The 14,166-nt window shown below is 38.5% G+C and overlaps 2 protein-coding genes across 7 annotated transcripts in view; both read right to left on the minus strand.

Annotated features, from left to right (window-relative positions):
- Nucleotides 1–10,818, minus strand: part of TCAIM (T cell activation inhibitor, mitochondrial) — a 38,068-nt gene extending 27,250 nt beyond the window's left edge. For 5 of the 6 annotated variants that reach the window (XM_059939258.1, XM_059939253.1, XM_059939259.1 and 2 more), the window contains exons 1-3: nucleotides 10,178–10,514; nucleotides 4,116–4,188; nucleotides 2,687–2,822 (exon numbers count right to left, since the gene is read on the minus strand). In XM_059939258.1, the coding sequence (XP_059795241.1) occupies nucleotides 2,687–2,822; nucleotides 4,116–4,188; nucleotides 10,178–10,259 (291 nt within the window). In that variant the 5' untranslated portion in view covers nucleotides 10,260–10,514. Of the gene's footprint in view, nucleotides 1–2,686; nucleotides 2,823–4,115; nucleotides 4,189–10,177; nucleotides 10,515–10,609 lie in introns of those variants that run through there. The other variant, XM_059939255.1, reaches the window with a different exon arrangement.
- Nucleotides 10,819–12,703: 1,885 nt separating this feature from the next.
- TOPAZ1 (testis and ovary specific TOPAZ 1) overlaps nucleotides 12,704–14,166 on the minus strand; it is a 68,943-nt gene continuing 67,480 nt past the window's right edge. The window contains exon 20 of the mRNA XM_059937591.1: nucleotides 12,704–12,923. Within this exon, the coding sequence (XP_059793574.1) occupies nucleotides 12,704–12,923 (220 nt within the window). The remainder of the gene's footprint in view (nucleotides 12,924–14,166) is intronic.

Here is a 14,166-nt window from a genome sequence, read left to right on the forward strand (position 1 = left end):
CATCAGAAATTATATCCCGACCTTTTAAACACATTATTGAGTGTATTAAAGAATTTAGTATTAAAAAATGGTGGGATTTCATAGCTCCTCAGTACAGGATAAAATTGGATCCACACCTCACAACTTGGAACTCCATAGGGATGAGATGTAAAAAAAAATGTGGCCACATAAGTACTAGAAGAAAACATGGTTGAGATTCTTTATAACTTAGATGTGGAAAAAGCCTAACTATGACTGAATATCCCAGGTAATGAATGATTGATAAATCCAGTTACATAAAAAAATTTAAAAACTTAATATAGCACAGGGAACTATATTCAATATCCTGTGATAAACCATAATGGAAAAGAATATAAATACATATATATGTATAACAATCACTGTGCTGTACAGCAGAAATTAACACATTGTAAATCAACTATACTTCAATTAAAAAAAAAAACTTAAGAAAAGAACACATTAAAAACCACACACACACACACACACACACACACACACACACACACACCAAGCAGTCTACAGACAAAAACCGAGTAGAAGAAAATATTTGCAAGTTCTTTCTTTTCTTTTTTTTTTTTGGCCGCCCTGTTCAGCTTGCGGGATCTTACTTCCCCGACCAGGGATTGAACCCAGGCCCACCGCAGTGAAAGCACCAAGTCCTAACCACTGGACCACCAGGGAATTCCCCAATTTGCAAGTTATTTCATAGCAAAGAGCTAATTTCTCTCTATATAAAGGGCTCTAAAAATGCCCTTTCAGAGATTGGTTGAATTATGGTATCTTCATTCAATGGAGTGCTACACAGCCAAAAGGAAAAAAAAGGGAAAGAATATGACACAGATGGTATTCAGGAATGTACATAGAGTGATCTCTAGGATGTATTGTTAAGTGAAAAAAGAAATGTCTTTTAGTGAAGGAATAGCTCCAAGAAATGGCATAAATAATAACTCTGCTTCTTATCCCTATAGGTCTCTTCTCAGAAACACAGTGTGATCTGAAATTAGGAACAGTTTGTTTTTGTTTATTGAATTTATTACAATATACCGCTCTCAGCTATATTGTGTTGGGGGTTTGATGATTCACTAGAAGGATTTACAGAACTCAGAAAAGCTGTTATACTCACAGTTACAGTTTATAACAGCAAAAGGATACAGATTAACATCAGCAAAGGGAAAAGGCATGTAAGGTGGAGTCCCGTAGGGACCAAGTGCAAGGTTCCAGTTGTTCTCTCCCAGGGGAGTTGTACAGACAGCGCTTAAGCCCCCAGCAAGGACGTGTGACAACACATGAAAAGTGCTGCCAACCAAGGAAGCTCATCCAAGCCTTGGGGGCCAGGGCTTTTACTCGGGCACTACATGCCCACATGACTGACCACAGCTATTCAGTCTCCAGCCTCCCAAGAGGGCCTCAGACATGAGAAAACAGGCATTCACCATAAAATACATTGTTGGCATAAACTATCTGGTGTGGCCCAAGGCCCCGGCACACAAAAACATTCTTATCGGGCAAGGATATCCCAGGGGCTCAGAGCTCATCTCCCAGGAGGCACTGAAGGGCCAGTACTGAAGCCAGGCATTTCTTGCAACAAAGCAACCCAAGCCTGCTGAGTTCACCTTTTATAGCACACAGAAGTTTTAGTAAAAAAAAAAGGTACACTGGTAGAGGAGGGAAACCAGTCACCTAGTACTAAGCTTAATTTTTCCTCACACGTTGGATTTAAAAACTTTAAATTATTAAACATTAAATTAAATTGTATTAATTTATGACATCCCCAATAATTTATATTAAATTATGACATCTCCAAGGTAGTATTTTTCTGTTGATTCAATTTACTAATTACTTAAAAAGGCTCTGACTTCGAATAGCCAATATATATATATATCAACTATCATAAACAAAATATTTTCCTAAAGCAAAGAAGCAAAACTGATTTATTTTCCACAGCAAGTAGAAAAAAAGCAATACAGGGAATTCCCTGGCGGTCCAGTGGTTAGGACTCCTCGCTTAGTTGGGGAACTAAGATCGTGCAAGCCACAAGGCATGGCCCCCACCCCCAAAAAAGGGGGAAAAGCAACACAATAATGTTCTAATTTTCAAGAGTTTTAAATTCCTTTTCATGTTAAACCAGGTGTCAATGTTAAGGAAGATAAAAGGAACCAATGAAGTTATTCCAAAGCATCTGGCTTTGTAATATATTATCTAACATTAAAAAATAGTGACCTTCCTAACTAAGTTCATCATGAGTTTGTATTCCTTGAGCAGACATTAACTGATGATATAGGGAAGTGGACCAGAAGCATGCAACATAAGGAAAAACTATTTGGGCACTGAAAAACCCTCCTTGCATCAACCTTAAAAAAAAGGACTGATCATGGTATCAGAGCCCTTAAATTTTCCTTCAAACCCTCAATTTTACTTTCAAACCTGGTACAGAAAATATGATTACTAATACTCTAAAGAGTTTACGTGATATCTTTATTGCCTGCATAAAACATGACAGCTTTCATTAAAAAAAACAATAGTTTTAGTTTCAGTTTTCAGTATCTATAGTTCAAAGCACTGATTATTCCACCATGACAAAACAACCCCAATTTATAGAACTCTCTGTATTATACTGTAGCAAAGGTAAATAAACTAAACAGAAACATAGACTAATGTTAAATAGTAAAAAAAAATAATTGTTTACCCTTTCCCTGGGGTGCTGTCCAAAGAAATCTGGATGTACAGCAAAATAGAATGGCCTCAAGGCATTGACTGCTTCAGCTCCCGATAAAGCTCTTGAGTAGAGAAACCAGTATGGAAATAGCTTTCCTGGACATAACCTTTTTAAAAGATATGGATTTATTATTCACCAGAGCACTGACATGGACACAAATCCCCCGTGTATAAAGTGACAGTAGCATTAAGATTACTGTGGATGGAAAATACCGTAGAAATAAGACAGAAACCAAAGTGTAAAATTTTGTGGGTTTTTTGAAATCTACAAAAGTTTTGAAAGCAGTGAGTCCCACATGATTTCTTTTCTTTTTCTTTTTTTAAAATTTATTATTTACTTTTTTTTTGGCTGCACTGGGTCTTAGTTGTGGCACGCGGGATCTTTCGTTGTGGTGCACAGGCTCCAGAGGGCACAGGCTCAGTAGTTGCGGCGTGCGGGCCCTAGCGTGCAAGTGGGCTTCAGTAGTTGCGGCGCATGGGCTCAGTAGCTGCGGCATGCAGGCTTAGTTGCTCCATGGCATGTGGGATCTTCCCGGACCAGGGATCGAACCCGTGTCCCCTGCATTGGCAGGTGGATTCTTAATCACTCCGCCACCAGGGAAGTCCCAAGACATTCCTTTTAACAATGACTATTTACTGAGATATTCATGTACATAATAGTTAATTAAAAGTACTAATTATTGCCAAATATGTTTTAGAAATCTAAAACTTCACACGTCATTTTTATGTAACAGATCCAATTTTATTTTGGTTATATACTTTGAGCCAAATAAACACTTTATTTATCTCTTTTGACTTGGCTACCAAGAAGCCAGAACAAAATTTGATGTTTGAATAATTGTCTCATGAGTTCTATTTTTTTTAACAAATGATCTTTCTCTAGAGGGTATCTGGTCTCCATTTTGATTACCCTATATATGCCTATTACTGTGCCAATTAAATTTTACTGAACTCCTTAAATCCTTTCTTGAAGTAGATAGGCTTTAGACAATCTACTATTTACTATATAAATAGCAAATATAATAGTCAAATGACCTTACTATCCAATTTAAATGTAACGTGGTTTTCTATATGACGGCAATAGACTTGAGGGCAACATGGTAATAAGAACTGTGCTAAGGACAAACTTTATCTTTTTTCCTCTTAACCTTTTCACACTGAACTATTTTGAAAGATGGTATTCTTTTCACCTTCTACTCTGAATGGACTCTTGGGAGAATGGACCTGGATGTTCACATGAATTTTCTGTTTCTTTTTTTATTCCTGCCCTCCACCATATTATCCACAAAATAGTCAGAATTTGATAAATTATAATAAATTGAAATTAGCTAAACACCTAACAGATTCCACACCCCTCCACCCCCACAAATACTAATAACAGATGGAACCACAAAGCTTACCTCCTCACAGGTCTCAGGTGGCAAAACATTTCTGAATATATATGTAGGTCAACTTCCAGGCATCCATTAATCACTTAAAAAGTTAAGCAGATACCAGTAATGAACAAGTGGAATTTGAAATTAAAAACACATTACCATTTACATTAGCACCCCCCAATGAAATACTTAGTTATAAATCTGACAAAATATGTACAAGATCTATATGAGGAAAACTGTAAAACTCTGATGAAAGAAATCAAAGAAGAATTAAATAAATGGAGAGATATTCCATGTTCATGGATAGGAAGACTTGATATTGTCAAGATGTCAGTTCTTTCCACCTTGATCTACAGATTCAATGCAATCCCACTCAAAATCCCATTAAGTTATTTTATGGAAATCAACAAACTCATTCTAAAGTTTATATGTAGAGGCAAAAGACTCAGAATAGCCAACTCAATACTGAAGAAGAATAAAGTTGGAAGACTGACACTACTGGACTTCAAGACTTACTGTAAAGTTACAGTAATCAAGACAGTCTGGTACTGGTGAAAGAACAGACAAATAGATCAATGGGACAGAATAGAGAGCCCAGAAATAGACCTACAAAAATATAGCCAACTGATCTTTGACAAAGGAGCAAAGGCAATACTATGGAGCAACAATAATCTTTTCAACAAATGGTACAGGAACAACTGGACATCTACATGCAAAAATATTAATCTAGTCACAGACCTTACACCCTTCACAAAAGTTAACTCAAAATGGATCAAAGACCTAAATGTAAAACAAAAACACTATAAAATTCCTAGAAGAGTACCTAGGAGAAAACCTAGATGACCTAAGGTATGTCAGTGACTTTTTAGATACAACACCAGACACACAATCCATGAAGGAAAAGAACTGATATGCTGAATTTCATTAAAATTAAAAATTTTGCTCTGCAAAAGACAATGTAGAGAGAACAAGAGGACAAACCACAGACTGGGAGAAAATATTTGTAAAGGATACACATATCTGACAAAGGACTGCTATCCAAAATATACAAAAAACATTTAAAACTCAACAATAAGAAAATGGACAACCTGATTAAAAAAATGGGCCAAACACCTGAACAGACACCTCCTGCAAGAAGATATACAGATGGCGAATAAGCATATGAAAATATGCTCCACATCATAGGTCATCAGGGAAATGCAAATTAAAACTATGAGATACTGCAACACACCTATTAGAATGGCCAAATCCAAAACACTGACAACACCAAATGCTGGTGAGGATGTGGAGCAACAGGAACTCTCGTTCATTGCTGGTGGGAATGCAAAATGATACAGCCACTTTGGAAGACAGTTTGGGGCTTTCTTACAAAACTAAACATACTCTTAGCATATGATCCAGCAACCACCCTCCTTAGTATTTACCCAAATGAATTGAAAACTTGTCTACACACAAACCTGCACACGGATGTTTATTGTGGCTTTATTCTTAATTACCAAAACTTGGAAGCAACCAAGATATCCTTCAGTAGGTGAGTGGATAAACTGTAGTACATCCGGCCAATTGAATATTATTCATTGCCAAAAAGAAATGAGCTATCAAGCCATGAAGAGACATTGAGGAAATTTAAATGCATATTACTCAGCAAAAGAAGCCAATCTGGAAAGATTATATACTGTATGATTCCAGCTCTATGACATTCTGGAAAAGGCAAAACTATGGTGATAGTAAAAAGATCAGTGGTCGCCAGGGGTTGGAGGAGAGGGAGGGATAAATAGGTGGAGCACAGAGGATTTTTAGGACAGTGAAACTACTCTGTATAATAATACTACAATGGTAGGTACATGTCATTATACATTTGTCCAAACCCGTGGAATGTACAACACCAAGAGTGAACCCTAATGTAAACTATGGACTTTGGGCAAGAATGAAGTGTCGATTTAAGTTCATCGATTGTAACAAATGTACAACTCAGGTGTGGGAGGCTGTGTGTGGGGAGGGGGTATGTGGGAACTCTTGTACTTTGGTCAGTTTTGCTGTGAACCTAAAACTGCTCTAAAAAATAAAGCTTTTTTTTTTTTAAAAGGTTAAGCAGATAAAAGGGGGAACATGATTTGAATCACATGGACTTTTCCAATAATTTAGAGCTTCAGCAAGAATTTCAACTATACTATAGTCTCCATGTCAACTGACCAAGTGATTTTAAAAATTCTATGAGCAACCTGTCTTGAAATGCCACATTATTCACATGATAATCACCAGGTAAAAAATCCTTTCTTCCCCCGGCTTATGAAGCTCTGAGCCTGTGGGGCAGTGTATTTGCTCAAAACAAACCACCACGTGGCTCAAGTCCTAGTCTGTCAAATCTTAAGAATTAAAAAGTTTATGCTAACACATATACATGGAATCTAAGAAAAAAAAAAAAGGTCATGAAGAACCTAGTGGCAAGATGGGAATAAAGACACAGACCTACTAGAGAATGGACTTGAGGATATGGGGAGGGGGAAGGGTAAGATGTGACAAAGAGAGAGAGTGGCATGGACATATATACACTACCAAACGTAAAATAGATGGGTAGTGGGAAGCAACCGCATAGCACAGGGAGATCAGCTCGGTGCTTTGTGACCACATAGAGGGGTGGGATAGGGAGGGGGGGAGGGAGGGAGATGCAAGAGGGAAGAGATATGGGAACATATGTATATGTATAACTGATTCACTTTGTTATAAAGCAGAAACTAACACACCATTGTAAAGCAATTATACTCCAATAAAGATGTTAAAAAAAAATAAAAATAAAAAGTTTAAAAAATTTTTTCATAATGCAGTTAATATATCTGAACCAAGGTAATGAAGCAAAACTGCCATTAACAGGATAATAGAAAGATGTATTTAAAAGACAAATCAAGAATTACCTATTTAAAAAGTGCATTTGCAAACAACAGTGGGTGCTTCCATTTATTTTCTGGTTGACTGGTGTGGCAAGACCCTCTTGGATACAGAATGGGTTTATAGGTATTCATTTAAATGTTTAAAAACGTGATTTTTATTAACCATTCACCTTGCTATTTTGTTTGAGACAAATATGGATACCAGAAATACTCCTACCATTTGGAAGATTTCTGAGATTCAATGGAGATACAATGAGGAAGAAAGAACCGTTTTGACTAAAGTTTCAGTGCTGCCCACGACCGAATTCTCACTAAATGTCATTATGAAGTAACTGAACAATCTCGACTTAGTTAAGATAGAACAGGTACAAGCCTCCAAGCTTGCAAAGAAGAGACCAGAAGAATATACATATCCAATCCAGAACTGGCTCTCTTTAGGTGGTAGGATAGGAAGCCCTTTACTTTTTTTTTATTTCCTAGTTTATTTACAATGAGCACGCGAAGTATGCTCTTAAAAAAAAAAAAAAACAATGCTTCTAGCATACAAAATTAAACAATGAAAAGGAATAGAGCAGGAATACGTGTTGTTCATTCAGTATTTAAGACAGGCCCCTGGCCCTGGGAAATCTGTCCAGTGACAGCTCTAGACTGTGATCCCAGTCTAGCTCAAGAAGAAAACAGCCCCTCACATTCACACACAATGACATTTCATTTTTAATATTAGTAAGAAAATTTATGCCACTTAACTGCAAAGATACTAATAAATGAGCTAAAACTTGGGTAAGAAACGAGGAATAATACTCGAGGGGCATATGATCAACCAAGAATATGAATGGGCAATAGATGAAAATAATATGCAGCCAATTTCTAACCATCATCCTTTTCAGCATAAAATGATCCTATAAGAAGCCTTGAAAAGTCAGAAGTACTGAACAATGGAAAGCACTTAGGCCTACCATTGCAACAATGATGTAACCTGTTCTAATGGTCTGTTGCAGCAGTATCTTAGAAGTTCATGAAATCACAATGTCTCCATCTGATGTGCAATGTAGGTGATCCAAGTCATACTCTATTCCCCATTTTCCAAAGCAAGACATCAAAACAAATAAAACAGTGAAAAGGAACTGTCATGATCACTGATTTGAAATAGAAGTTAAAGCACACTAAAAAGACAATAAAATTTTTGGAAGTTGATTTAGAAAAGACTGGCTGTCTCCAATTTGATTCACGAAGAATTTGAGAGGCAGGCAGCCAAGTTACACTGTTTAGAAATGTACATATCTAAACACCTATAAATAAGAATTGTTAGGAGGGATTTCCCTGGCAGTCCAGTGGTTAGGACTCAGTGCTTCCACTGCAGAGGGCACGGGTTCCATCCCTGGTTGGGGAACTAAGATCCTACATGCCTTGTGGCCAAGCCACAAAAAAAAAAAAAAAAAAAAAAAGAATTGTTAGGAAAAGCTGATTTAGCCAAGAAAGAAACTTACAGGATTTGTCTTAAGAGTTACTTCAGAATTAGTCTCCAAAGAGTCACTCACAGCAAAGTTGCAAAAATTAGGGATTGTATCCTCAGTGACTTTCAAACATGGAGCATAAAGTATGTCATGCAGAGAATTATGGAGCATGTTTTAGAAGTGATTCTGTCAAAAATAATCAAAGCAAAAAAAAAAAAAATTTCTGTATTTAAAAGTCCGGGTCTTCAGTTGTCCAGAAAAATAATTCATTCATTGTTCACTCTGTAATCATAGGGTATAATTAAACTTAGTACTGAGCAATGACTTAAAAAGGACATTAATACTTGGAAGTGTGACAAGAGATTCTCCCAATGAAAATAAAATGTTTTCAAATACAAGTCTGAACATTAAATCATGATTTCTAGATTTAGAAAGAACTTTAAAAAAGATTAGGCTACTATAGGTTAAGAGTTAGGTATTTTCTGCCTGCTTTTTTGGTGAGTTGGCTATTTCCTAAAAAGGTTCACACTGCATTAAAGAGAATTCGAATCTAGACTTGTGCTGCCTAATAAGGGAGTCCCTAGCACATGTGGCTACTGTGAACTGAGACGTGTTTTAAATGCAAAGTACCCATTGGATTTAAAAGATTTAGTATGAAGAAAATGCAAAGTATCCCATTAATAATTTTTTATCCTGATTAGATGTTGAAATGATAATTTATTAATTTCACCTGTTTCTTTTTGCTTTTTTAAAAGCAAAACACGACCTGGTCTTTTGTGATTTACTACCAGAAAAATTTAAATTACACCTGTGGCTCATATTGTATTTCTGTTGGATGGCGTTGACCTAGGCCAATTCAAGGCAAATTTAAGTGAACATGACACTGTCAGGGAAGGCTCAGTAATTGTGGCCCACGGGCTTAGTTGCTCCGCAGCACGTGGGATCTTCCCGGACCGGCGCTCAAACCCGTGTCCCCTACATTGGCTGGCGGATTCTTAACCACTGCGCCACCAGGGAAGTCCTGTGCTGTTTAAAGTGAGGCATTAAATCTTCTAGGCAGTTTCAGATCAAATTGGGTAGAAAGGTATCTAAATTGGTGGAAAAGCCAAATTATGGGTAGTCTAAGAAGTTTTGTTTAAATTACATTCGATAGAAACCACGTTTGCCACACAGAGGTCCTAGTAACTTATTTGAACACAGTTAATATCCTCAGGCTACTCTCATTTAAACTGTGACTTTCCTTAGTAACTATCTTGTAAGGTTTTAAAAAGTAGTTTGTTCTATCAAGGAGTGATAAAAGCGGGCAATATTTCACTGCTCTTCGGTTTAACACTTCTTAGGGAAGGGAAAAAGCAGGAAGACCTTTAGATAAATTAATAAATTGCAGCAAAGTATCAAGCTTCTTTTTAAGCTTCCTTTTGTAAATCTTTTGCTATGAGATCTGAATCAACCATATCCTAGGATAAGTCAAAGACTTCGGGGAAATATGACAGTCGGAAACAAAACCTAAATCGTCTCAGGTTTCTCATTTCAAAACAAGTTGAAACCGATACGAGGCGGGTACTCCGATCCCCGGCACTACCTGGGTTCGAAAGTTAGCACGTCGAGCTAAGGCGACGCTGATCGCTGCCCACGCCGAACCCCCGCCCCTTCTGCCCCGAGCTGCCTGAAAGCACAAATGGAGCCCCTCCCGTCCTGCTTCTTACAGTTCTGGCAAGGGGCCGCCGCGAGGGCTTCCTCCTACCTGCTCCACCTTCCCACCAGGAAGGACGGTCGATCCTCTCGCAAGGCTGTGCAGGGGTGCGCGGGGCCAGGCAGGGGCGCATGCGTACCGGGGCGCCAGCCCGGCCAACGAGCGCGCCGCTAGGCCGGCGCTCCCGCCCGCTCTCGCCCCACCTGACGACAGGCTCTGACAGGCTCCTACCCGCAGTGCTCTCTGAGTCCCCACCCGTGAAATCTCAGCTGGGCGCGTACTGCTCCACCCGTCTGTCGGTGCCTGTCGCGGAAGCTTGCTGGAGAGGAGCCCGGGCTCTGGGCCGGGCCGCAGGCGCGCTCTCATTGGCTGAAGCGTGCCTGGCTTTCCTCTCTGGGGCGCCTGCGCACAGCCCAGGACGCGGCTTAAAACCCTAGCGGTTCTCAGCCCCACCGTGACGTCAGCAACTAGGTGACTGCCCACCTTCTCGCAGCGTGGGAGCTCCTGTTCCTCCGTTTTCTTACGGTCCGGCCCGGAGCGGGCTCCGCGCACTCAGCTGAAAGCTTTAGGAGGCGCGAATGAGCGCTCAGGGATAGGAAGGACTAGGCGGGAGGGAGTCAGAAGATGACTGGGCGGCAGGTGGCCGGGCCTGGACCGAGGGTTGCTGAGGAGGGCAAGGAGAGAAGGGCGACCGACCGTGCGCATGCGCCGGCGCCGCTATGCGCGCCGGCGCCGCTTTCTTCCCCGTCCCGGGTCCCCCAACCCCCGGCGCCTGGGAGGGGAGGAGGCTGGCTTGGCGGATCAGTCCAACCCCCGGCGCCTGGGAGGGGAGGAGGCTGGCTTGGCGGATCAGTCCGCAGAGCGTTCGGGGCTGACGCGTTAGGGCGACTCGCTTGAGACCTCCAGATTTTAAAGGTCTTACTGAGTATAGCCTTTGGCTTTCTTTACATAAATATAGCTAATTAAAACTGTTTTCTCCAGTTTGCATTTTCCTTTTGACTTTGGCCCTTAAGGGTAAGCAATTCACTGTCAGCTTGGGGTTTTTACTGTTAGCTGTATTTCGCTTCTATGACTTTGGTTATTCCCATAAACTGCCACAGATGGAATAAGACACGTACAATAACCGCTCTTTTCCTACCTTTTGGCACCGAGGTGGGGGAAAAAAACCCCCCAAAACCAAAAAATACCCCCAGAATACCAAAAAACAAACAAACAAAACAACCAACCTCCCTTTGTTCCAGCCCTAAGGGTTCTTGACTTCTCATTCATTGGAAACCATCTGGTCAATTAGTGGTCCGTTCCATCCAATCCCATTTTTCCTAAAAGCTTAATTTATCATTTTTCATCCTTTCAAATGCATCCTTGCCACCAGCATAAGGTTATAATTGCCCACTTACCGTTCTTCACTTGTCCTCAAAGGCACTTCAAACTGATGGTGGTAATCTCCGAACCCAATTTATTTCCTAGGTGCTGAATTTCAGTAATGGCAGTTAGTCACCCAATTTGTTCGTACTAGAGAACTGGGCCTCTTTCTTGATGTCTACTTAGGCCTTACTTCCCATATCCCATTCACGAGAGTATTCATTCCACATTTTATCATAGTAAGGCATTCTGCTAAGTGCTAGGTTTTAACTTTTTTATTCTTGTGAGGTTATAGACTTATTCCAGTGATGCTGCCATTACCATATTTTGGGAACTCCTTTAAGAAATACTTTCAGTCCCCCTAGTCACCACTTACTCTTTTATTACTCCCCTTACTCAGACATTTTCTCTAAATGATTTAAATTATGGTTTAAAGTATCAAATCTAAAGTATCAAATTAAGGATTGAGGATGACCACCTTGGAGAATGACTGCTAAGGATTCTGCAGATGGCTTCAGAAAAGGAGTTTAAACTTCCTAAGGTGGCTTGAAAGGTACAATTCTTGTTTGGATAGGTTCTGGTATATTTGTTTAAAATACTGATTTCTTTAGTCATACCTAATGTAATGTACATAAATTACAAATTTTCAAGATACATATAGTATTTTAAGATACACTAAAGGAAAACTTTAGAGAATAATTTAAAATTTCTGGTATAACTCAGCTCTGGAATTTTAGTGTTTGAGTCATTTTCCAGTATTATTTTACTATTCTATATTACAAGTGTACAATAGGCTTTAGAGACTGGACTGAGTGCTCACCAAATCTACTTCATAACCCCAAAGCTTGTTCTGAAAGCTCCAGACACCTGCTTGAATATTTTCCCCTTTATGTCTCCCTCTTATTAAATGCTGCACAATACTCAGTTTGTGATTTTTCATTGTTTGGATTTCAGAATAAATTGGGATTCACCATACTTAGGTTTACCTAAATTAAGGAGATGTCAAAAAGTAATTTGAAAAATCATTTGCAGTATGGGTAAAACTGTTATAAATTGCGTACCTCAAACAAAATTTTTAGTGTTTGAAAACTACTGACGTACTATAAATCAATAAAGAGCAAAAGCTGAATATAGTGAAAACTGTCTTTATTTTCATTGCCTTTTATTTTCAACAATGATTACTTGAACTTAAAAAAAAAAAAAAGCCTTTAATAACTAATGGTTACTGAAAAGCCAAACCTTTCCAGCCCACTTCATATTCTCTTTCAACCATTTCAGGGCAGAACAATGTTCCAAACTATAAACCTGTTCCGTATTAACATTGACGGTCATGTGCTTAATGAAGAGCTTTGGATCTGATATACGAGCAGCCATAATTAATCTTTCCACTGCAGCTTGATAATCATCCTTGCTCCGAGATTTGTTTTCTTCACATCTACAAAGTGAACACCTCACAAAGTCAGAAACTCTAAAAAGAAGCTATATAGTTTCTTCAAAAGATAGTAATTTACACTTATTGGTTCTAAGCTATGACAGTCTTTTTACTATATTCTAACAGTGGCTTTCAAACTTGTTTGACCATGACACACAGTAATAAAGACATTTTATATTGTGACCCAATATATATACCTGCATACATAAAAACTGAAATAAAAGTTTCACAAAACAAGACTTACCCTTATGACCCTATTTTCTATTGTTTCATTTTTTAAAATAAAATGGTTGCAACCCCCTAAATTGATTTCACTACACAAATGGGCCACAACACGCAGTTTGGAAACACTGATCTAGAACACAACTAATAACCCCTCTCTTTGTATTTTCAAATTAATAACTGTATAATTATTCATTATAATGCATAAAATATTAAATTTAATCAAGTTTGGAGTTACTAACATTCATGTGTTTTACCTTGATATGGCTATTTTAAATTATAAGCATATACTTAATTTGTAGCTCACATCTGGTAACAGAAATTGTAGCTGTAGGCCTTTATACTAAATTTTTATAGTATAATATTATAGTATATTATATAATATATATATACTATAATATAGTATATTATACAGTATATTATAGTATACTATTATATTTATAGTATATTCATATATGAATAACTTTATACGGTTATTTTCTTCAGTCCTGATTTAAGGTACTTCACTAAAGTGCTGGAATTTTAAAATAACTTTTCTACCAGTCACCAAATTTCATAAAACTCATACCTTATGGCTATTTTTCCTATGGGATAGGGAGTAAGAAGCATATAAGATAGAGATGTAGCTGTTATTAGGCATCACTTTTTCTCTGTGTTCATTGCATCCTGCTCTGGGCACCTGTAAGGCTCAGCAGCAAGGCCCGAGTATGAGCCTACCTGCATTAGCACAACAGTGTGGTCCACAGAGTGGTGGGAGTGAGGACTTCCACTTGGAACAGGAATCAGTGATCACAGAGAGCAAAGATTGGTCAGGCCACTTCTAGTACATTCTGGCTTAGGATTGGTGCCTGAAATCTGGTAGACTGGGCATACACCAACTATATGCAGTTTTGAAAGTCTTAAGATGAATAAAAACTCTCTCAGAGGTTAATGTAACAAAGCAGGGCTTGGTATGATAACAGTAATGGAGAAAACAATATTGGTTTGGACAAAATAGAAGATCCAGGCATGTCACTAGTTATGT

The sequence above is a fragment of the Balaenoptera ricei genome, chromosome 11 (genome assembly GCF_028023285.1).
Source record: "Balaenoptera ricei isolate mBalRic1 chromosome 11, mBalRic1.hap2, whole genome shotgun sequence".
NCBI classification, from domain to species: Eukaryota; Metazoa; Chordata; class Mammalia; order Artiodactyla; family Balaenopteridae; genus Balaenoptera; species Balaenoptera ricei.